This window comes from Mesoplodon densirostris, chromosome 16 (genome assembly GCF_025265405.1).
Source record: "Mesoplodon densirostris isolate mMesDen1 chromosome 16, mMesDen1 primary haplotype, whole genome shotgun sequence".
Classification (NCBI taxonomy): Eukaryota; Metazoa; Chordata; class Mammalia; order Artiodactyla; family Ziphiidae; genus Mesoplodon; species Mesoplodon densirostris.
The window spans coordinates 70259988-70282782 of NC_082676.1; the positions used below are offsets into that span (position 1 = coordinate 70259988).

The 22795-nt window shown below is 47.7% G+C and overlaps 1 protein-coding gene across 5 annotated transcripts in view; it reads right to left on the bottom strand.

Annotated features, from left to right (window-relative positions):
• The window catches only part of RALGAPA2 (Ral GTPase activating protein catalytic subunit alpha 2), a 285182-nt gene that overhangs the window by 248300 nt on the left and 14087 nt on the right, over positions 1–22795 (bottom strand). For all 5 annotated transcript variants that reach the window (XM_060120092.1, XM_060120091.1, XM_060120089.1 and 2 more), the window contains exons 2-3: positions 14648–14758; positions 9278–9330 (exon numbers count right to left, since the gene is read on the bottom strand). In XM_060120092.1, coding sequence (XP_059976075.1) covers positions 9278–9330; positions 14648–14758 — 164 coding nt within the window. The remainder of the gene's footprint in view (positions 1–9277; positions 9331–14647; positions 14759–22795) is intronic.

Here is a 22795-nt window from a genome sequence, read left to right on the forward strand (position 1 = left end):
AATAGCATTTTGTTAATGTAAAGACAATTATTGGAATGATAGAAAAGTGAAAGTATATCTCCCAAATTGCAAAGCATTGAAAGTCAGTAACCTCTCCCCCAAAAAACAAAAGTAGAAAAAAAAAAGTTTAATGTTAATTATCACATAAAAATAATAAATATAAATAAGTTAAATTCCTCTACCAAAGACCAAGTCAATCAGAACTGGCTTCCAAACACAGAAAGATGAACAATAAAATACAGAAAATGACATCGTAGCACGGAATTCTACCCATAATATGTGGTCTTGCCCTGAATAACACACTCACTGGAACACACCCAAGAGGAGTCTTCTTTTCACACAAGGATCTGACACAGGAAACCTCAGTCACAATCCAATCTGCTGAGCTCTTCTTCAATTCCAGCTTCTATTTTCTGGCTAAAAACTGTATTTTTCACATCTTTTCAATTTTGATACCAACACAACCAGTTGTCTGTCTTTTCTGTGCCATTTTTCACAAAATGGAAAAAAAAAAAATCACTTCCAGAGCGTTTCCAGGTAAGTGGCAAGTAGAGAAATAACAACCCCCCAGTGAGATGCCAGCACGTGGTCCCCACCCTCCCAGAACCTTTGAGGATTTAAACGCCCGCTTCCCCACAGTTACAAAGGGTCGCAGACCTGCAGTTGGCTCACGACTAGCCCCTCTGCCAAGTTCACCCGGCGAACGCCAGGGTCTGCGGGAGCAGCTGGTGCTCAGCAGGTTTACAGCCTATCCTGTGTCGGGAGCACATCACACACCGGGTGTCACTCTGTGATGGCCACCGCGCCATATCCAAGCAAAACAAGCCACAGAAAACTGACAACACAGCAAGTCTGTGTACAACTATCTCCTAAACTGACAAAGAAACCAACTCGTCCAAACTGTGTTCCCATATGAATTCCAATCAACTTAAAGGGAGAGAAAAAGCTCTTTACGTATCTCCTGCTGTTCTAACAGTAAATACAATGTGCTCGAGTTTCACTGTGAGGTTTCCATACGTGTAATCCTGATGCAGTTTCTACCCTCTGCCCTTTGCAGGATTCCTGGAAGCATCTGCTGGTGCTGCTTTTGGGCGACCCACTCCTGAAGGTGTCAGCTACCCAGGAGAGCGGGGCCAGGGCACCCGGGCTGCGGCAGAGGAAAGGGGGAATGTAATTTCACACGGCCGCAAACAGCTCCAGACATCTCCAGTTTCCCTTCCTCCGAGGTAAACTGAGTAATTCAGTATATCCTGTTGGGTCAATCCCAAGTTTCTCACCTGGAAGTCACAAGGCATAAGGAAAACTGTAGTCTTGGTATTAAATTTAGAGTTAAAATGTCCATTGAAAATGGCTCCTTTCAACTCAGACACTCATCTCAAATTATTAACACGCTGTAATAAGATAATCAAATTGTAACTGCAAACAACGCATTCACAGAATTCTAGAAAGGACTCGACGTTTATGCTTTGCTTCCATCTTCCAGTCTGCAGAGATCATAAACATTTCATGATCAAAAGCAGACACCAGAATAACCGTGTGCTACAGAAAGAGAAGACCTGGGCCCTGTGTTCTGTTATGTCCCCAGCATCCCGTACAGGACCCGGCACTGAGGGGCGATTACTGAGCTAACTCACCACCACAAACAACACCTGAGACCAGGGAGAAAGGGCACGACAAGCCACCCAGCCTCCACTGCAACCCCGGCCGAGGAAGTCTCAGGGGGTGTCAGGGAGCAGGTCACACTCTGCCGTGACACGAACGCCACCACCTGGAGTTGTCCCCAACCAAGGGCCCAATGTTGATAAAAACAGCAAGCGTGACTAATGCTATGAAGAAAGCCAGAGCAATTCTATGTCTCTATATGATCACTTTAAGTACATGTAACACATGAAAGTAAACGCCAATGTCAGAAAGATGACCAAGTATCCTGGTCATGCTTGCCCACCGGAACTCAGGGCAGCTCTGGGGATGGAGAGGAGTATCTGTCGGCCCAGTTCTCCGGGAACTGTGAGCTGACCCTGACTTTTCTCAGCTGCAATCAGTCATTTAGAATTACAGCAATGACCCAGGAGCTGCATTCAAAGTTGGAATCATTCCTTTAAAAAAACAAGCAAAAAAGTCCACTGAAGCATCCAAATCTTTGAAATTCTCAATAAGTACTTAGATTCCAAGAATTTAAGAGGAATCTGTTTTTCGTGTTCATTTTATTTGTTCTTGTCCCTCCTCCTCTCACCAGCAGTAAAGTGGTCCTTACGGGAAAAAGAAATAAAAAGCACTAACAGTGTGAGAGGCCTGCGAAGGCCTTCCCCTCGGCGTGGGGTGGGGAGCAGCCCTGGAGATTTTCTGCACGCTGGACAGGCTGGAATAACTAATGACAAATAAAGCAGGGGCGAGCAGGGCTGTGGAAACTAGTTAATTGTAAAACTACAATTCTGCGGCCTTGCTCTGTGTTATTTGCTCAGAAGAAAAGAGGGCCGTGACTTAATATCCTGCAGGTCATCTGCCCTGAATGCACAGACCTGGCCATGATTCAGTCCAAGCGTTTCCCCTGAACCTCCACAGGAGCTTCTAATTTGTTTTCATTTTCAAAGAGTTAGAAAAGATAAGCAGTTCCACCAAAAGAAGAAGGATGGTGGGGGAGGCGGAGAGAGGTTGGGAGGACAAACACCTCAGAATTGCTTATAATCCTATTATATCCATAATTCTAGTTTCTCTTCAGGCAATTCTTCTTCACTGTTAATATCTGGAGCAGAATGAGGTAATTAAGTGTGAAAAGATAAATAAATGCGTGTGTATGGTAAATACAGTTAATCCTCAAATCACTGGCTGGCACAGGGAAAGCAACTGCACAGGGTGAAGACCAGCACATCATGTCACCTCCTCTCGCACAACCCCAGGCACCTCACCAGTCCAGCTGAATTATCATCATCTGGAAAGCTATTAAAAGTCCTTTCCCCTATTTTGAGGAAAAGAATCTGAGGCTAAACCCACTTCTGTATAAGCTCCCTTGGAACACTGAAGAACCGGAGAGCCTGGGCTGAATTCCATTAAAGTCAGACAGAGATTCCACTAGAGCCCTGGATTCCCAGCCGATCAGTAACAATTCCCCAACGTCAGCGCGCCCAGCAAGGCTGCCACCCACGAGTCCCCTCCAAGCCAGCATCACTCCCACAGACGCTAGGTAGGAGGCTTGTCAGACAAACTGTCATTTTTGCTGGTAACGGAAAAATAAAACCTAAGGACCCCAGTATCACCCCTCCTCCTCTGCTGGCCCCTGAAGAAGCCCCATGTCACCTGCGCTCTCTGGGCAGCTCACCGCTGGCTCTGATGTCCAGTCCTCTCCAACCAGAACCTCCCACCGCAGGAAGGGTGAGGAGGACCAGCGGGCACTGCCCTGGGAGGACACCGACAGTGTTTTCTTGATCTCGATGGGTGGCTGGAGGGAAGGGGCGAGATGAAGTACAAACCCATTTGACTGGCCCTGGTTAATACTATTATATTCATCTTAAAATAAGCATGAAAAAAGTAGGATGAAATCTGGTGTGGCTTTTCAACCCTGTGTCTGCAGAACGCCACTCTGGGGTCCTGCTCCCCCACCCAAGGAGGCAGGTGCGCGTGCCCCTCGGCCAAAGGCGTGTTCCAGTAAAACCCTAAACCTGCAGTGAAGTCCCCTCCCCACGAGGAGAGGGACAGGCCACATGCTGAGGACTTAACCAGGTGTCTGGAAACAAGTCTTCCAGACAAGGTCGCCAGGCTCCGCTGGAAGACGCCACGGCCTCTCTGTCTAATCGGCAGCCACTAGCACACGTGTGGCTATTTAAGTTTAAAATCTAAATCAAATCAAACTACTTACAATTAAAATTTATGTTGCCCAGTCACACCAGCCACATTCCCAGCACGAAGTAGCCCATGTAGCGAGTGGTCACCTAGCTGCATGTAGAATATTCCCATCGTCCCAGAAAGCTCTAGTGAACAGAGCTGCTTGAGAGAAGAAAGCAACTGAGGTGTTTAGATACTCAAAGGCTGATCAAAGTGATTTGATATTAAAACTAAATAAAAGCATGAAACTAAATTTCATGCTGAAAAAGACTCCCCCGTGAACTTCTTATTTTGAAGATGTCTTGTTTGGAGACTTCCATCAAAGCTACCTTTGTGGGACCCTAGGCTGCTGGCAGAGCTGAAGAGCCCCCAGACCTCATCTGATCCCATCCCTGCCGCAGGGACGTGGACCCCAAGGCAAAGGAAGGTTCATTGCCTCAGTCAGGGCTGCACGGCGCACTGTGCCAAAGCCAGATCCAAACCTCGCCAGCCCTTCTGCTATCTTTCTCTCATCCCCTTTGTCCAGGGAGTTATAGGCGAGAAAAGAAAATATTTTTAATATAAAAATACCACATAAACCCCATGGGAGATAATCGAGAATTTAAGAGGCTTTAATCCCACAATAAATATTGTGCCAATCGGTGTGGGGCACACAAAGGATTACAAGGGGCCCCAGGAACTTCCTAGGCTCCGTAGGAATCTAAGACACCTGGAGGGAAAACCAGGAACATCCGGCTGTAATGCAACAGTAACAAGTGGGGAGTGCATTACACAAGTTGACAGAAGAGAACGGGCACCTCTAGCTGGAGCTGCCAGGAGAAACGAGGGGTCTGAACACAGCCTGAGAGACGGCCGGAAGAGCAGGAGAGCAAAGGGCAGGCCCTGAAAAGACAGCTGCATAAACCAAGAGGTAGGAGTGAAACTGTGGGCAGAGAGGCCAGGGGGCGGCAAGCCAAGTGCAGGTGACAGTGCTCTCACAGGATGACCCCAACAGCCACACAGGGAGCCCCAGGGGCTCCGAGGGTGAGACCAGCTCCCGCCACACTTCACAGGATAACAAGAACCCGTTCAGCCTCTAGGAAGGAAAAAAACAGGGTTTATTTAATCTGGTGGGGTAATTTAGATAAATTCAAAATAAGGGATCTAGAAATCAAATGTCCGTGTATCTGTGATTTCTAACCCTGTGATATTTGAAAAACAGATGAATAAGTAGCATTCTGAGGCCAGGATATGTGTAAGTTTTAATATGAAACCTCCTCTGCTGATGCACATTTTAATTGGGGACTGGGAGGCTGGGGAAATGCCTTGCTATCAAACTCTATCCAAACTACCCCACTTCTCTACCAAAGTGGGGATGACATATAGCATGGCAGACGGCCTGAAACAACATCTAAGAACTGTATCTTCTTGTTTTCTGTATTCTTTTTTTTAACATCTTTATTGGAGTATAATTGCTTTACAGTGGTGTGTTAGTTTCTGCTTTATAACAAAGTGAATCAGTTATACATATACATCTGTTCCCATATCTCTCCCCTCTTGCATCTCCCTCCCTCCCACCCTCCCTATCCCGCCCCTCTAGGTCATCGCAAAGCACCAAGCTGATCTCCCTGTGCTCTGCGGCTGCTTCCCATTAGCCATCTACCTTACGTTTGGTCGTGTGTATATGTCGATGCCTCTCTCTCACTTTGTCGATGCTCTGACACCTGGGGCCTTGCTGCACTGGCAGGAGCTGCCCTCCCAGGTTAGTGAATTCCTGGGAGTACCCGCCAGCACACCTTTGATATGCAAAGCAGCCAAGCCCAAATCCACACCTCAGCCACCTCCTTTAATGGGGTCTCACACTCTGGGACACTATCCCCTGCCCGCATCGCCTGGAGACCAGGTACTGAAAGCTGGGGACCGCTCCCAGAGCCCAGAGCCCGCAGCAATTATTCACACTATCCAATCCTAACCTGCTCAGCCTGCTGGCGACCTCGCCTGGCCCATTCCTTCCTGCAGAAACCACCTCTCAGACAGAGATTCCACTAGAGCCCTGGATTCCCTCTCTGCCTGCTCTTTTCACCTTGGAGCTCCTCTTTATGGCCCTACCTGACGCGCCATGCCTCCTGCTTCTAAGGCACTGGATGCACTGTAATAACGTCTTCCTTCATGCCAATCATTTTCAGGTCTGTGTGTCTTACCACACCTGATTAAAACAAATCCCAGGAACCATGAACACCTCTCAACTGCTGAATGTAGAAGGTGCTCAAAGTCAAGTGAATTATTTGATCTTGAAACCCATTCACCAGGTGCCTTACATTTTTACACCAACCCTCCTTTCCCACTATGTAGGCAGCCACCTCAAGGGCCACCATCTAAGTGTCACTTCTGAAAAGGGCCTTTCAGAATTTTCTGACTCATAAGGTGGTTACTGGAGCACTGACATATCCATTCTCACCAGTGGACTGTTCAGTTTGCCGTGAAACGTTAAGACGTGCTCCATGAGAGCAGGGCGTTCCATCCATCCCACTGCCCACTGCCATACCTCCATCACCTAGAAGTGTGCCTGATGAACCTGGGATGCCAGTAATGAACCAGGACCCTCAAGTGGAGCCAAAGTGATGCCAAACAAGAGCACTCCCAGACCCCTGCAAAAGCAAAGACAAACCGTCCAGAAAAAAATGGGATTCAAACCAGACCCCCAGCAAAAGCAAAGACAAACCCTCTGGAAAAACAGGATTCAAGCAGATTAAATCTGCATCCAATGAAATCTGATCTCAAAATCATATCACAAAACATATAAGAAAAGAAGCCATCGTGAGAGATGGTAGAAATAACCAACAGCTTTTGACAACCAAAGACAGACTTCAGATAGAAGAATGATCAGATACAGAGCCTGAACTCTTCCATGATGAATGTTTCAGAAAATAAAAGATGTCTAAAAATGAACAAGGATCAAGAGACCATCAAAAGCAACCAGCCACATATGAATATCAAACCAAAAGAAGTTAAAACACAGAAATTAAAAGCTCAATAGCACAGTGAAGCAGCAGATTAGACCCAAATGGAGAAAGTGCCCTGGGGAGAGATAGCCGAGGCCACCTGGCAGGGCACAAGGCCAGGAGACAGGGTGGGGAGGCCAGAGGTGAGCCTGAGGGATGCGGAGGACAGACCAAGAAGTTTGCGTGGGAATCCTAGAAAGTACAGCCAGAAAGAAGAGGGAAGGGTCAATATTTGAGAAGAAAGTAGCAGAGAGTTTTACAGACATTATAAAAGATTTGAATCCAGAAATAGAGGAAGCACACAGATACAAAGCAAGAAATTTTCAACTAGACATTTCGTGGTGAGACTGCAGAACCAAGGAGTAAGTTAAGACAAGAATGTTAAGATAAGCCAGAGAGAAAAGGCGTTTAAAGGAACAGCAATTAGACTGAGAACAGAGCTTAAAACTGCTGCGACGGCAACTGAAAGATAGTAAAATCATACCTGTAAAGTGTAACATAAATGCTTTTATTACTACTACTACTTCTAGTAATAAGAAAGAGCAACAGTTTGGAGACAGCGAAGATTAATCGAAAGCAGATAAAACTGAAGGGATTATGTATGACTCTTAAAAGAAAAACTGTGCCCATAAGTTTTAAAACTGGTGATAAGACCAAGTTCCTTGAATTCTTAGAAAAATATATAATTTACCAAACCAGAATCAAGAAGAAATATAAAACCTGATCATCAATAGAGTAATCCAAAAACTATTAAAGAAATGGAAGTAGTTAAAGCCCTCCCACTAAAAAAAACAAAACCAAAAAAGCACCAGTTTCAGATGGTTTTTACAGGGAAGACTAAAAAAATTTCCAGGGGCAGATGAGTCCAATCTTATACAAACTATTTTATATAATAGAAAAAGAACAGACACTTGACAACAGGTCCTGTAACCTTTGTAACAGGATCATTCAAAACAGTATGAGGAAAGGAAATCCAGACCAACCTCAGTTGTGAACATAGATCCAAAAATGCAAACATAATACTAGCCTTCCCAAAACTCAGAACTGGAATTCACCACATTCATATTCATGAAGAATCGTCTCAATCAATGCAGAAAAAAACTTTTGAAAACTTCAAAACCCATCTATGATTTTTTTTTTTTTGCGGTACACGGGCCTCTCACTGTTGTGGTCTCTCCCGTTGTGGAGCACAGGCTCCGGAAGCGCAGGCTCAGCGGCCATGGCTCATGGGCCCAGCTGCTCCGCGGCATGTGGGATCTTCCCGGGCAGGGGCACGAACCCGCGCCCCCTGCATCGGCAGGCGGACTCTCAACCACTGCGCCACCACGGAAGACCCCATCTATGATTTTTTATAAATCTTACCAACCTAGGAATAGAAACAAACTTCCTTATTATGATAAAGAGTATCTACCAAAAATTTACAGAAAACATTATTCTTAATGATGAAACATTAACAAAACTCTCTTTAAATCAGAAACAGGAAGACCACCTTTATCATTCCCATTTACCAGCGCGCTGCAGGGCCGAGCCAGTGGAGGAAGACAAGGAGACCAGAGTCACCTTTATTCCCAGACGATCTACCTACCTACCAAGAAAACCAAAACCATCTACAGACAAAATGTTGGAATTAAATCATACATCCACCTGACCCAGTGGGAATGGAATGAACGAACCAGCACTAGATTCAAACACACAGATAAAGGTTAGAAATAACGTTGACTGTGCTCCAGATGAGACTATGTTTATGACACTCAAAACCAAACAAAACCCCGTGGTGCATTGTTTAGGGGTACAAATGCTTGTGGAAAATCATCTTTGAAAAGAAAGGGAATGGCACAAAGGGCAGGGCATGGCTGCCTTTGGAGCAGAGAAGGGATGGGGTTGGGGAGAGGCAACTGCCGCTTCTGGATCTTAAACTGGGGGGAGGGCAAGCATGCAAGCTTTACCCTCACGCTTCAGAACTTGCATATGGGGACTTCCCTGGTGGTCCAGTGGGTAAGACTCCACGCTCCCAATGCAGGGGGCCTGGGTTCGATCCCTGGTCAGGGAACTAGATCCCACACACATGCCACAACTAAGATCCCACACGCGGCAACGAAGATCCTGCGTGCAGCAACTAAGACCGGGTGCAGCCAAATAAATATTTAAAAAAATAAATAAGTTTACATGACCTGTGCGAAGAGCAATTTGGCAATATCGATATTTAAAAGGTGCATACAACTTCCCATCTAGGTACCCATACAGGAAAAATTCTCCCACAAGGAAAACAAATCAGAAGAACATTCTTAGCAGCACTGTTTGTAAAAGAGGAAGGAAGGGTATACATGTCCATCATTTTTACTTATCTTCAAATTAAAGATCTAAAATGCCATATTTTTGACAAGAATCTTAAAAGCTAAATGAATTAATAAAAACTTACTAAAATACCATATTTTTGACAAGAATCTTAAAAGCTAAATGAATTAATAAAAACTTACTTCAAAAAGAAAGAGGATGGAGTCCAGCTCCTCCCTTTGTGACTTATTATTCCCTGGAATATAAAAAAAGAATCAGTTATCATGACAATGTACACATTTTAGGATATTAAAAATTATGCTAAAAGGTATCTTAAAACATTCAAGCCTCAACATACAGACATTCAGTCAAAGATCCCGGGAGGTGCTGTGCAGCCTGCGTTAGGGATGCAGGTGCGTGATGGAGCCAGACTGCCCGGGGCCACGTTCAGCAGAGCTACTCCTTGCTAGCTGGTGACACACAGCTTCCAGGCTTTCTAAGTTGTAATCAACCGTGGAGCATCTTCCCCCGCAACAAGAGGGGTCCCCTTCCCCAGCCCTTGAACCTGAGAGGCCCTGTGACCTGCTCTGCCCTGATGACAGCAAATGTGAAGCAAGCTTGAAAAGCCTTCCGCACCTGTGAGCGCAGAGCCCTAAGGCCACCGTGTGAAGAAGCCCAAGAGAGCCTGCCAGCTGGGGAAGAGGGGCCACATGGAGGAGCACTAAGGCACCCTGGGCAGTGGCTTGCTAACCAGGACACGTGTGAATGAGGCCACCCGCCACCAGCTGGTCAGAGGCGTGAGCCAGCCCAAACCAGAGGAACTGTCCAGCAGACCCAGAAAATCAGAAGCTAAATGACTGGTAGCTGTTTTAAGGTGCTCAGTGTTGGGATGGTCTGTTGTGCCATTTGTTACGCAGGACAAACTGACTGATGGTCTTGAACCGCTACATGTTCCTAAAGGATAGAAGGAGCAAAGGGGGGAGGGGGTGGCCTTTTAAAAACAGGATTTTAGGTTGTAGGGGGTTTTTCAGATACAGATTTTAATTTTTTTCTTTGTTATTGATTGTACGTAATATCACATTTTTCTGCTCCACACACCTGTGAAAACTAGTGAAGCGGACTAGAGCTAGGAAGCAAGATAAAAATGACATAATTTCATATTTGAAAGATCTACCACATTTGGCAAGAAAAAAAATTTAATTTCAAGATTTATACCAATTTATAAATCACAGGGGAAAAAACTGAGAAATTCATTTAAAAAGAACACATGTTGGCAGTCCTGGGCACGTGCCCACATGTGACCTGACCTACTAGAGGCTGGAGCAGCGCCCCTCGCAGGGCCTGAGCATCAGCTGTGCGGCCTCCCCCAGCCCCCCCTCCATGCTCGGCCTCTGCCTCAGGTCTCACAGGAACAGCCAGGGGTCCACACGCTCCTCTCCACGGCCTCCTTTCCATGTGACCACGTCTCGTCCCACCCCCACACCAGGCACCATCTGCTGCCTCCCGTTCCTCAGCCTGCGAGCAGGGAAACGCGTCCCCTAAAACCTTCCCAGGACCGCGCAGCTCCTCTGGCTTCATCCTCACACCTTCCCAAAGACCACCTCCCGTGCAGCTCACTGTCTCACTGCCCGGTTGCTCCATCCCTGTGTGTCTGCCTTCCGATCCTGCTGGCCGCTCAGTACGTTCCTTTCTATGATGACACCCTTCCCCATCCTGCTGGTCCTCAACTCTCTGCATTGGTGGGCACTGCTGACCTTTCATCCCTTGAACTCTGTTCTCAGGCTTCCTGGCACCCTCCCAGCTACCCCCTTTATTTCCCTCTGTCTGCCCAATAAAAGAAGGAATTCCCCCAAATCCCCGACTGCCGCTCTCTTGCTCTGCATACACTCTCTCCCCTTGGCAACAGGATGACTGCACCTCCCTTCTCCCAAGCTCCAGACCCTATAATTTAACAGCCCACCTACGCCCAGGTGTGCCCCGGGCACCGCAGACACGGACTGCCCAAAGCTGGGCTCACCCTCTTGCCCCTCACACCTGGCCCCCCTGCAGGGCTCCCTCTGCTGCAAGGGCAGCGGAGGAACCAGACTCAACATCCTGAAAGCGTCTCTGGCTTCCCCCTCTGGGATCCCTCTTCCCACGTCCACGTCTCACCATCGGTCAGTGCACCCACGGACCCCTGACACATTCTCTGCCCTGAACTGCCATGTCCCTGGAGCAGGCATCCCCAGACCTCACACAGATGACAACGTCAGCCTCCTAACTGGTCTTCCTCCCTCCGGTTCACTCACCACATTATAAGACACTGTCTTAGTAGCCAATGTTTTCGGGAGCCCTGACCACCCAAAGAACAAAGTTCAAATGCCTTAACCTGGAATTGCAGGCTCCCCACGAGGCAGGCATCAACCTCTTTCATACATCTGATGTCGAGAGAAAAAGAAATGCTTTCCCCAGATGTGCCCCAAAGATGGCCTCCCTGCCGCCGCTCATCCTCTACCCTCCGTCCCCAAGGCCACCTCGTCCCCAAACCTCCCTCGTGCACTCTACGGGAAATCAGCAGCCACAGACGGGGTGTCTATATCTGACAACACATCGACTTTCTGACCTGTTCCCCAGTGAACCCTGACCCATCCGCAACTACCACCACCTATGACACGTGTTCAGCATCTGACACGTCTCCGGATTCCTCTCAGGAATCTAGCCCAGTGCCTTGCTCATTGTCAGCTTCAAATCCTGGATGGGTGAATAAATGAAGAACTAAACAGGAGAGGGAGACAGAGCTGCCAGGGCCAGGGTCCACGAGGCCAGGGTCCACGAGGCCAGGGCCCACGAGGCCAGGGCCCACGAGGCCAGGGTCCACGAGGCCAGGACCCACAAGGCCAGGGTCCACAAGGCCAGGGCCCACAAGGCCAGGGCCCACAAGGGCGAAAGGCACCCTTCAGGATGCTAAAGCATAGATGGTCTAGGCCCCAGGTAGAAGAGGCTCCTACCTGTCGGTGAACAACACAGACATTTCAATGTCTATCAACCTATCATCTGTGTTGTTTATTTAATGGGAGAAATATGAAATAGAACAGTGCTTCTCAAGCTTGAGAGCACATGAGTATCAGTGGAGGGCTTGTGAAAACACAAATCGCTGACTTTCCACCCGCAGAGTTTCTGATTCAGGAGGCTTAACGAGTGCCCAGGTGATACCCCTGCTGCTAGTCTAAAAACCACAAGGTGCTCTGAGAGCCACTGGTACAGGGAAGGTGCTGTGAACATGGCATCAAGAAGCCTGGCTGCAATTCCGGCTCTACAAGTAAATAAATAATCTGCGTGACCTCAGGCCGGTGATATAACCTCTCTGGACATGGTTTTCTCAACTCGAGAATGATGACTGTGAAAACCCCAGTCTCCTGAGCCCCTTCCAACCTTAAAACTCTGTGGTCCTGACTCAGTCACTCAGAAGACAGGCATCCAGAACAACGTCACTTCTGTCCAGCGCAGTACTGTGACTGTTCAAAACTGTGGTGGCTATAAGGGTGCTAACATGCAAGGATTTCCAAAACTCATTACATAAAAGTGAAAGATGAGGATGATAATGACAGCTGACAGTTACCATGGACCACGTGCCATGCTTTGTCCTGGAATCCCAGGACACGTGTCAACCCACTTAATGCTGACAGAAGGAAACTGAGTCACAGATGAAGTAACCTGTCCAAGGAGAAACAGCTAGAAGGGTAGGGCAAGGATGCAAACCTGTCTGGCTCTCGGGCTACTCTTCCTGCCACATAAATACAGAGCAGAGTGTGCAGCGTGACTTTATTGGCTTGGTTTTCAAAGAATATTTCACGTGAGTATTGGGGTGGCTAAAAGTTTCATTCGGTTTTTTCCGTAAGATGGTCTAATAGCACTTAATTGTCTTAAACTTCATTCAAAACAATTTTGTTAGATTGTATTGTGACAGGTCACATCAGCATGCATTTAAAAAAAGACATCAAAATTGGTAAATTTTTGTGTAGCCATTTTATTATTGAAGATGGAAGAAAAAAGCAACATTTTTGGCATATTATGCTTTATTATTTCAAGAAAGGTAAAAACCCAACTGAAACACAAAAAAAGATTTGTGCGGTGTAGGGAGAAGGTGCTGTGACTAATCGAATGTGTGAAAAGTGGTTTGCAAAGTTTCGTGCTGGAGATTTCTCGCTGGACGATGCTCCATGGTTGGGTAGACCAGCTGAAGTTGATAGAGATCAAATCGAGATATTAACTGAGAACAGTCAATGTTATACCACCTGGGAGACAGCCAACATACTCAAAATATCCAAACCAAGTGTTGAAAATCATCTGTACCAGCTTGGTTATGTCAATCGCTTTGATGTTTGGGTTCCACATAAGTTATGTGAAAAAAACCTTCTTGACCGTATTTCCGCATGAGATTCTCTACTTAAACGTAAGGAAAACAGCAAATTGTGATGGGAGATGAAAAGTGGATACTGTACAATAATGTGGAATGGAAGAGATCGTGGGGCAAGCGAAATGAACCGCCACCAACCACACCAAAGGCCAGTCTTCAGCCAAAGAAGGCGATATTGTGTATATGGTGGGATTGGAAGGGAGTCCTCTATTATGAGCTCCTTCTGGAAAACCAAACAATTAATTCCAACAAGCACTGCTCCCAATTAGACCAAATGAAAGCAGCACTCGACGAAAAGCATCCAAGATTAGTCAATATGATCTTCCATCAGGATAACGCAAGACCGCATGTTTCTTTGATGACCAGGCAAAAACTGTTACAGCTTGGCTGGGAAGTTCTGATTCATCTGCCGTATTCACCAGACATTGCACCTTCGGATTTCCATTTATTCGGTTTTTACAAAATTCTCTTAATGGAAAAAATTTCAATTCCCTGGAAGACTGTAAAAGGCATCTGGAAAAGTTCTTTGCTCAAAAAGATAAAAAGTTTTGGGAAGATGGAATTATGAAGTTGCCTGAAAAATGGCAGAAGGTAGTGGAACAAAAGGGTGAATACCTTGTTCAATAAAGTTCTTGGTGAAAATGAAAAACGTGTCTTTTATTTTTACTTAAAAACCAAAGGCACTTTTTGGCCAACCCAATATGTATGGGCATAACCATAAACATATATAAACACAGTATATTAATAACATATACAGGACACTTTGATAGTGGTTGCCTCTGCACAGCAAGACTGGATGTCTGGGCAAACAGACACATCAGCTTTCATTCCAAACCCTTTAGTGGAATCTGAATTTTTTTAATGATGTGCATACATTACTTTTCTTTCTTTCTTTTTGAGTAAATTATGCCTCTGGAACTCATGCCTTCTGTGGGTTTCTTCTCCTATTTTCCCTTTGGCTGTTTGTTGTTCAGTTAACGCCTGTATGAGAGAAAGTTCAAGGGAAAGACACCAACCACTGTGAACTTGCAGCTCCACTAAGCGTTTGGCAGGGAAGGAAGCTTAAAAGCATGTAACTTATGGCACATGACACACACAACCTCTCAGAACTTCCTGAATGTTTATTTAAAAAACCAAAAAACTTTGTATATCAAAAACATTTTGTAGAAATTCTTACCTTTTAATTTCAAACTATTTTCCAGTGTTATAAAATTTTCATAGAAGATGAAATATATCTGAGAATAGTTGGTCTCAAAAAACTGCTTAAGATCACTTGCATCCACGTTATCTGAAAAGAAAAAGTTCCCATTTATGACAAACTTACACAATTATCAGAGTTCACAATCTTTTCAGAAATGAAGGAATGTAAAAACGAGCCATATCCCCTTATAAGACAAGACAAAGCAAAGTGTATTCCAGTCCACTTCTTCTTTCTCCATCTAAGGAGAGCTCTGAGGTGGCCTGGAGCACCTCCCCTCCCTGTCCCAGAGCTCAAGGTCAGAGCCTGGGGGCACAGCACCTACAAGCAGCTAGAAGGCCAGGGGTAAGTGAGGGTCCAGGGAGGGACAAGATGACTTCCTGTTAGGGGTGGGGAAGTAAAAGTTCATGGAAGAGGTGGCTGCTGACCCAGACCATAAAGAGGGATGAGTCTGTACGGCTGAGAAACAACTCTGCCAGGAGCCCCGCATGACCCAGAATCTCCTCCCTCCCTCCTGGCTCCCGTGCCACCGCCCAGAGGACAGCAGGCCCTCCCCCGACACCTGCCCACATCCACCTGGGCCACTCATCACCGCGTCCCTCCAGCTTCTACGTGACCCGTCCCACCCCTGCGTGGACACGGTGGACCCGCCATGTGCTCCTAGCCTTGTCCCAGCAGTGTGTCTCCCAGCTGCACCAGTGTTGCTAAACCAGGGCTGCGGGTGGATCGGCAGGTGGTGCAGGGAACTTAGCCCAAGAACAGCTTCCCCGCACTCCCACCACCAGCCCTGGCCCCCGCAGGGGCCGAGCGACAACACAGCCAGCGTCCCTCGCAGCTCCGGTCAGTCGCCCACTGTCAACACACCTCTGTACAGGTTCCTTAGCATACAAGGTTGTCTGTGCGTTTACAGCAGTGTCCTGACCAAGGTGTTAGCTCTTTGGAAGAATACACCTTAGGAAACCTCAGGAAAATTAAAAACAGCTTCCTTAAAATTCTACAAGACTACTCAAGAAAAAAAAGTGTCTTGCTATTCAATCTATAACAAAGTCGTATCAGCTTTGGAGGGTCCTAATGTGAATATGCATGAACACACCCACTGCTACGCGTACATTCCATAAAGCTAACACTCTTGCTGGTGAATCTCGAGTTGTCTCCCTCTGATAACTACACAGCGCCTTTCATGCAAAAATCTGCCCTGGTTCTTGGAAACAATGCACATAAGGTGTTGGTAAAGTCATAGGAACTGCCAATTTCACTTTCTGTTTCTTGCCACAAAATAACACTGAGCACAGAGCAGTGGAAGTTCCTAGTAACTAACCAGTTTACCTTCGCCCAAGCAGGTAACAATGACATCAGGATCCTTAACCCATGTGAATATTACCATTCTCATGAGCTGCACAACCCTGCCATGGAATCCTCAAGTGTCTTCTGCAGGATGCGTCAGTTCCAAGAGAGGGCTTTGTTCATGTTCATGCCAACACCAACTGCTCCTGGGACCGCTGAAACCTCCCCAGCACCCCCGGCCAGGTCAGGGCCCCTGCTCTGGGGCCCACAGCCCTATTCCCCCCCGTCACAGATGGTGTCACACTGTACTCCACTCTTGGTGCAGCTCCTGACTTAGTTCTGATGGAAGGGTCTGTCTCCTCTGTTAGAGACAGTCCCCTCCCTCACAGACCTCCTGTGTGTCTCAGCATCATCAGGCACCCTGCAGGGAATACAGCATTTAGCTCAATATTTTCCTGAACGAACTAAATAAAAGAAACAGCCTATAACATACAATCACAGGACAGTGACCACAACTTGTAACCCATCAGATCTCACGCCGATGGGAAAAAGTGGCCTGACGCTTCTTCAGATCCTTGGGGTTATGAGGAGAGAAATGTCAACCCTCTGCTGAGGACGCCCGATTCCGCTCTGCAGCCCCAGCTCTCGCGGCCCCTGCTCCAAGTGAGGGTCTAAAGGCTTCTCATTCTCACCCTCACTTTCTGCTCTTCCCGCAGGAACCACCCACTGCGCTGCTCAAGCAGAAACCTAGTCCCCATCCCGGCTCCTCCCACCTCCTTCCCAGCCCGTCTCCGGGGTGTGGGTTCCTCCACAGATCCACCGGGCACTGTACCCCCATCCCTGCCCGCCACCCATCCCCACCCAGGGTCCCCGCATCACCACTTCCCCTCCATGGTCCCCTCTCCACATTGCCGTCAACAGTAAAATGGAATAAACCAAATCAGACCATTCTTTTACTCAAAACCTTCCAACAGCCTCCAGTGCTGCTTACAATAAAATCCAAACCCTTTACCATAGCCTGGCGGCCCTGCGGGCTTTCCTCCACTCAAGGCCAAGTCCGTCCCACACCACCCTCTCCGCGCCCTGCACTCTGGCCGCCGTGGCTTCTGTCCATCTCCCAAGCTTCCCACACGTGTTCCCCACCCTGATCTTCATCCAGCTCATTCCTTCTCATCCTTCAGAGCTGGGACCCCACACAACCTCCACAGAGAAACCTAAGGAGCCCCTGTGTCCCCAGGCATGGCCTCCATCACCCACCTCCTCCTGCACGGAGTCTGGAGGGTGGGCGGCCAACTGCTCGCCTGTGAATGGGCCGCAGCGAGCAAAGCATCCCCATGCTGAGGACACGGGTACACAGGTATGGCAAGACAGCACATAAAGGTTATAGGCCACCAACAGTCTACCTTCCCTGGCCTCCCCGGTCCCTCAGAAACACTCGAGTGTCAGCGACCTGAGCAAAGAGGGTCCTCATCAAGGCTGAAGGGCTTCATGCAGACAGAGACACCCTCGTGAGGCCAGAGTCCAGGCGGCAGCCACCTTCCTCCTCAGCCATTCACTGTCTTCCTTGTGGGTTAGGAGTGGATGGAGCTTAAAGTCCTCACGACAAGACAAGCAGACGCCCTCCCGGTCACCCAGCACACAGTGACGAAGGGTGTAACATCTGTAATTACTAGTTTATTTACCCACGTGAGGACTTCTCACCGGTCTGGGAGTCCCCTTCACATGATCCCTGCCCACAGCACCTAAGATTAGTGGAGACTGTCTCATTCATTCATTTACTTCTCCACCGACCGGCACTCCACTAGAATGGAAGCCACATATATATGGGCAGGAATCACATCTGTTTTGTTCCCTGCTGTATTTCCAGCCCCAGGAATAGAGTTTGGTACCCAAAAGGTACTTGACACACATTTGTTAAATGAACAAACAAAAAATAAATATCAAATATTTTCTATCTCTACTTCAAAATCTAGAATGTTTCCATGATCTGTCTTATTTTTGAAAAACAAGACTCATCAGATGAATATTTACAAAGCATAGATCTTGGAGGAGGCGGGCACTGGGAGTTAGCAACCTGCAGAAGGGAACACAAGGGAATATCACAGGTCTACTTTGTAACAAGGTAACTTCGAGAAGCAAAGATATATAGGAGGAAGACTGCTCAGGAAAAAAACAAACAAAAAAAAGCCTGTGACCACAAACCTCCTTTCGAAAGACACTCTTCATCTGTTCATTCAAACAAGACTGAGCCCTGACCCCTGCCAAATAGCCCTGCGCCAAATCTGGGAAATTCAAAGAGAATACGGTGCAGGGCCCTCTAGGGTACAGGCACACAAGCAAGTAACGGAGACGGCAGCGTGCCTGAAGCTCAGGCAGGGCATCAAAGCAGGGAGTGACAAGGCCACCTGGGGAGGTTGGGAACATTAAAAACACTGTACATTTATGCTTTGAAAGACACACTTTCATGACTGTATTTTATTTGACCCTCACCACAATCCTGTGAAGGGGATGGGGCAGGTGAGGTCTAGACAAAGAAACCTCAGCTTCAGAATCGTCTGTAACCTGCCCAAGGTACCAGGCCAGTCAAAGACTCCCGTCCGGGTCCTGTCCGGGTCTCCAGCTCAAACCTGAGCTACACAAAGGCCTCAGAAACAGAGGGAAGAAGTCAAAACCAGAAATCGGGTCAGGAATATAGAGAAATACGTCGTCCCCTCGGGGACGGGATGTGCAGGAGAGCCCGAGGGAGAAGAGCGGGGGGATGAGAGGACAGGTAAGACACGAGGGGAGACGCGGCCCGGCTCCCCAAGAATGACCTCACAGCAACCTCCTCGTGGCCTCGTGGCGCCAGTAAGGAAGCGAGAAGGAGGGGAAGTCCCCAGGCACAGAGCCCAGACTGTACACCACCTTTGAGGTGATGACCCTGGGTGCGTTTGGCACCGATGTTAGCACGCTGCCTGGCTGGCATCACAAAACCCAGGCAAGTGCATTCACACTGACCACAGAGAAGGAACCAGCAGCCAGCTTTACAGAGCTAGGGGTCATTCTGGGATCTGTAAAGCAATCTCCTTTACCACCAACCAACAGCCAATCAACTGTTTCTATTATTTTCCCATTATATCTGAAAAATAATCTATATTCCACACCAGAAGCTACCCTCCCCTGGCCTTTTGTCCAGCTAAGCCTCCTGCTAACAATTATTTCCCCACATATAGCTGGAAGACAATAGCAAAGCTTGAGGGCAGAACCTTTGGAGCAGACTGCCTGGGTTCAAGTCCAGAAGCTACAAGACCTGGGTGAGTTATTTAAAACACTTTGTGCCTCAATTTCCTCACCTGAGAAATGTGACCAACGATGGTTCCTGTGCCCATAAAATGAACATATGCAAAGTGCTTCTAAGTGTGTAGTCAGCATTACGTAAATAAATGTTAGTTGTTTTCCAATTACCTAGCTCCTGGCAAAGGCCATCCCACAAGGTGGGAATAACCCAACTTCACCTGTGAAGCCATAAAACTCAATGGCACGTGAAACTCACCCACTTAATGGGACCTTTCCCAAAGGCACAGCACTTAATCCCAATTCAGCAGCAGATGCTCCAAAACTAGTGGAACTGTCCCTCCACTTCCTCCCATATATAATCCTTTCCAATAGCAATCTTACTCCTTTTTAGTTGGGAGGATCATAACCCAGCCTCATAAAAACCTGCTTCAGCAGACCCTGAAAGCACCAAAGGAGGAGGGAACATCCTTCTCAGACTTGGGGGCCCTGGTGGACACTGTCAAGAGAAAGAAGGGGTTCAGACCAGCTCCTCCGGAGTAGGGAGTGACCCCCAATCCTCCTGCCCTCCGTCCCCCACCCTCCCCAGGGCCAAGAGCCAACCCAGCACTGCCTACACGTCTGCGTGTAGATGAAGACGGTGTCATTTGTTATTTTACTCAGATTCCCTAGATACTGGCACTGAAGCACGATGCTCAAGATCACATGCTGGTGAAAGGGAAAAGGGGTGAGTGAAAAATTCAAGGCGAATGTGGTGACTTAATAAAACGTAATTTAGAAACAGTGAGAACAAGGAAAATAAATGAGTCAGACACCAGACAGAAAACACTGACAAGGATAAATGTCATTAGTATGGTGCCTTTACTTAAGGGCTAAAGAGATTTTGGTGATTTCACCTTTTCACAACTGCCTAGCTCCCTGCCCTCTTTCCCTCTTGCATTAGTACTTTGTAATAATGCCACGAACTATTCCTGCCCTCCATCCACTCCTTTAGAAAATGCCCACCCACACTGATCTGGGGCTGATCTCCCGACTTGCTGTGGACAACCAGTCATTAGAAGCCTGATGCAGCAGTGGCTGCAGAGCATCAAGTAGTCTCTGGTCCAAAGAGACTGGGATTGACAGATACACACTACTATATACAAAGTAGATAATCAATAAGGACCTACTGTAATAGCACAGAGAACTCTACTCAATACTCTGTAATAACCTGTATGGGAAAAGAATCTTAAAAGAGTGGATATATGTATATGTATAACTGATTCACTTTCCTGTACACCTGAAACTAACACAACATTGCAAATCAACTATACTCCAATAAAAATTAAAAAAACAAAAACAAAAACAAAGGAAATGAGGAAACTCATGGAGGAGAGCAGGACCCAAGCCCAGGCAACCTGCAGCCCGGGCAGTAGCACGCAGCAATGCAGATAGGTGAGGGAATAAAACAGATGCTTGTTGCCGTAAGGTCTCTGTAAGCCTGAGGTTTGGGATGGGCTGTCTTGCACCGTTGCTGTGAAAATGTTGGTGGGGAAGAAAAAGCAACTCATCACCAAGAAGTTTCACCGGCCATGAGAGCCGGCAAGCCCGTGAAGAGGTGCCCCAAGTATGACACATTGTCACCTCCGTCAAAGAAGGAAAAGCAGACAATACGGGTCCGAATAACAAGAGCTGCCAGCTGATACACACGTTTCTCAACAGAAAGTTTCTGCAACACTAACTAGAGTGCAGGCAGGGACTCCTTTTCCTGACACCAGCCGGTAGGTTTTAGAACCTCCTGTGTGTGCAATGCTGTTCCAAGGGCAGGTAACCGACCTGGAGCTCACCTGGTGAGGAGGTAAAGTCCTCATAATGAAGCCCTTTCAGGACTCAGCAGGTATTCAGGTCATAAGACAGCAGGTATGCTGACTATGCTTCAGTGGTAACTCAATACTTTTATCGTCATCATTAAAGAGAAATTCACATCTGAAAATGCATCTACGTGCAGACCTAAAAACGTCCTTGTGCTGATTCCATGCAAATACAGAAGCCTCGTGTGGACGGGGACGCTAACCTGCACGGCAGGTGGAGGCCCCGGCTTCAGTGGCTGCACAGTGTACACCCCTGCCCACCCCCCCGCCCCCCAGGATGCTCTCCAGAAGATTTCAGGGCCTGGCTCACTGTCTTTGCCCTCATAGCCAGCACTGATTTCCACATTTACACAGGTGATGCCCAACTTGCTTATCTCCACTGAGGTTGTCCTCCACGCCCCCTCCGCAACCTCTGCCCCCAGGCCCGCCCGGGCATCCCTCTCACCTCCCTGCCTCCCAAGTCTGAACCCATTCTCCCTACCTCCCCTGCTCCCTCCTTCTGAAAACCTAATTTCAACAACTCTTCGACCTTCCTGGGTCCTTCAATCCAATGACCCCACCACCCTGCCATGATCTAGGATCCCTCTGAAGTCTTCACTTCCTTTTTTCTTCCTAATTTGGTTTCCACGGTCCATCTTTTGAATCAGCCCTTTCACTGTCCCTCAATCACCTCCCTTCCCCCTGCATCATATTCACTCCATAAAACCCCAGTCAGTTTCACCCTTAATTCAACCGAAAGTATTTATTTGAGCACAGGTCATGTGCCAGATAGCAAAGATTTTTTAAAGTTGTTGGTTTAAGTACTGAATAGATGTGAAAGAATATGTTTTGTACATGTGCAACTGATGCTCTATAATAAAACAAGCACTTTAAACCCACCCACCAACTCAACCAAGCATCCCCCCACCCCCACTTTACGGAGCTCCACACTATTCATCCAGTTCTCAGCCCTCTCTGGGGCCGATAGCTGGTACGCACGTACCTCTGCTGCACCCAAGCGCCACGGAAGGAAGAGGAGCCTAGAATGCCGACATAATACTTTTGGAAGCACGTGGGGGCCTAAACCACATACTCCTGTTTGTAGGAAATGAAATGAACTCACATTTTAGCTCTGCTGCTAATTGTGTTTCTTACATACATTATTACAGCCATGTTGGACTGTTCTATCTCCGTAGAATTTAAACTGAAAGCGAGAGTGGCCTGGAGCAAACGCTCCCGGTTTCCCTCCTGCCCCCTCGCCCCAGCCACTCCCACGGCAGAGCCTTCCTCTTCCTAACAGAGCCCCTGTTTGTTCAGGGACCATCCACCCCGCAAATCCGTGTGCCCTTCGTGGGGGTGGGACCTGATGCTGCTGAGCCAATTACTGTGGCAATAGCCCCCTGCCAGCTATGAGTTTAGACTCAAGCCTGTGACCCAGTGCTGGTCAACAAGCAAGGGGAAGAATTCTGGTGGAGATGCCTGGAAAAGGGTCATTGTTCTTACAGGGACACATAGCAGAAGTGCTTCTTTCTTCCTGCCTCTGGACGTTGCTCCATCCGGGTGCGATGCCTGCAGTGCATTTTGCCACTCAGGGGACAAACCTGCCACGCAGAGGACACTAAGGAGGGCAAAGCACGGAGGGGAGAGCATGCGGATGGGCACGTCACTGAGCTGCTGTGCCAGCTGGCTCGGGGGGCCACCTGCTTTGGGACCGCTTTCTATAGGAGAAAAAATTCTTCAT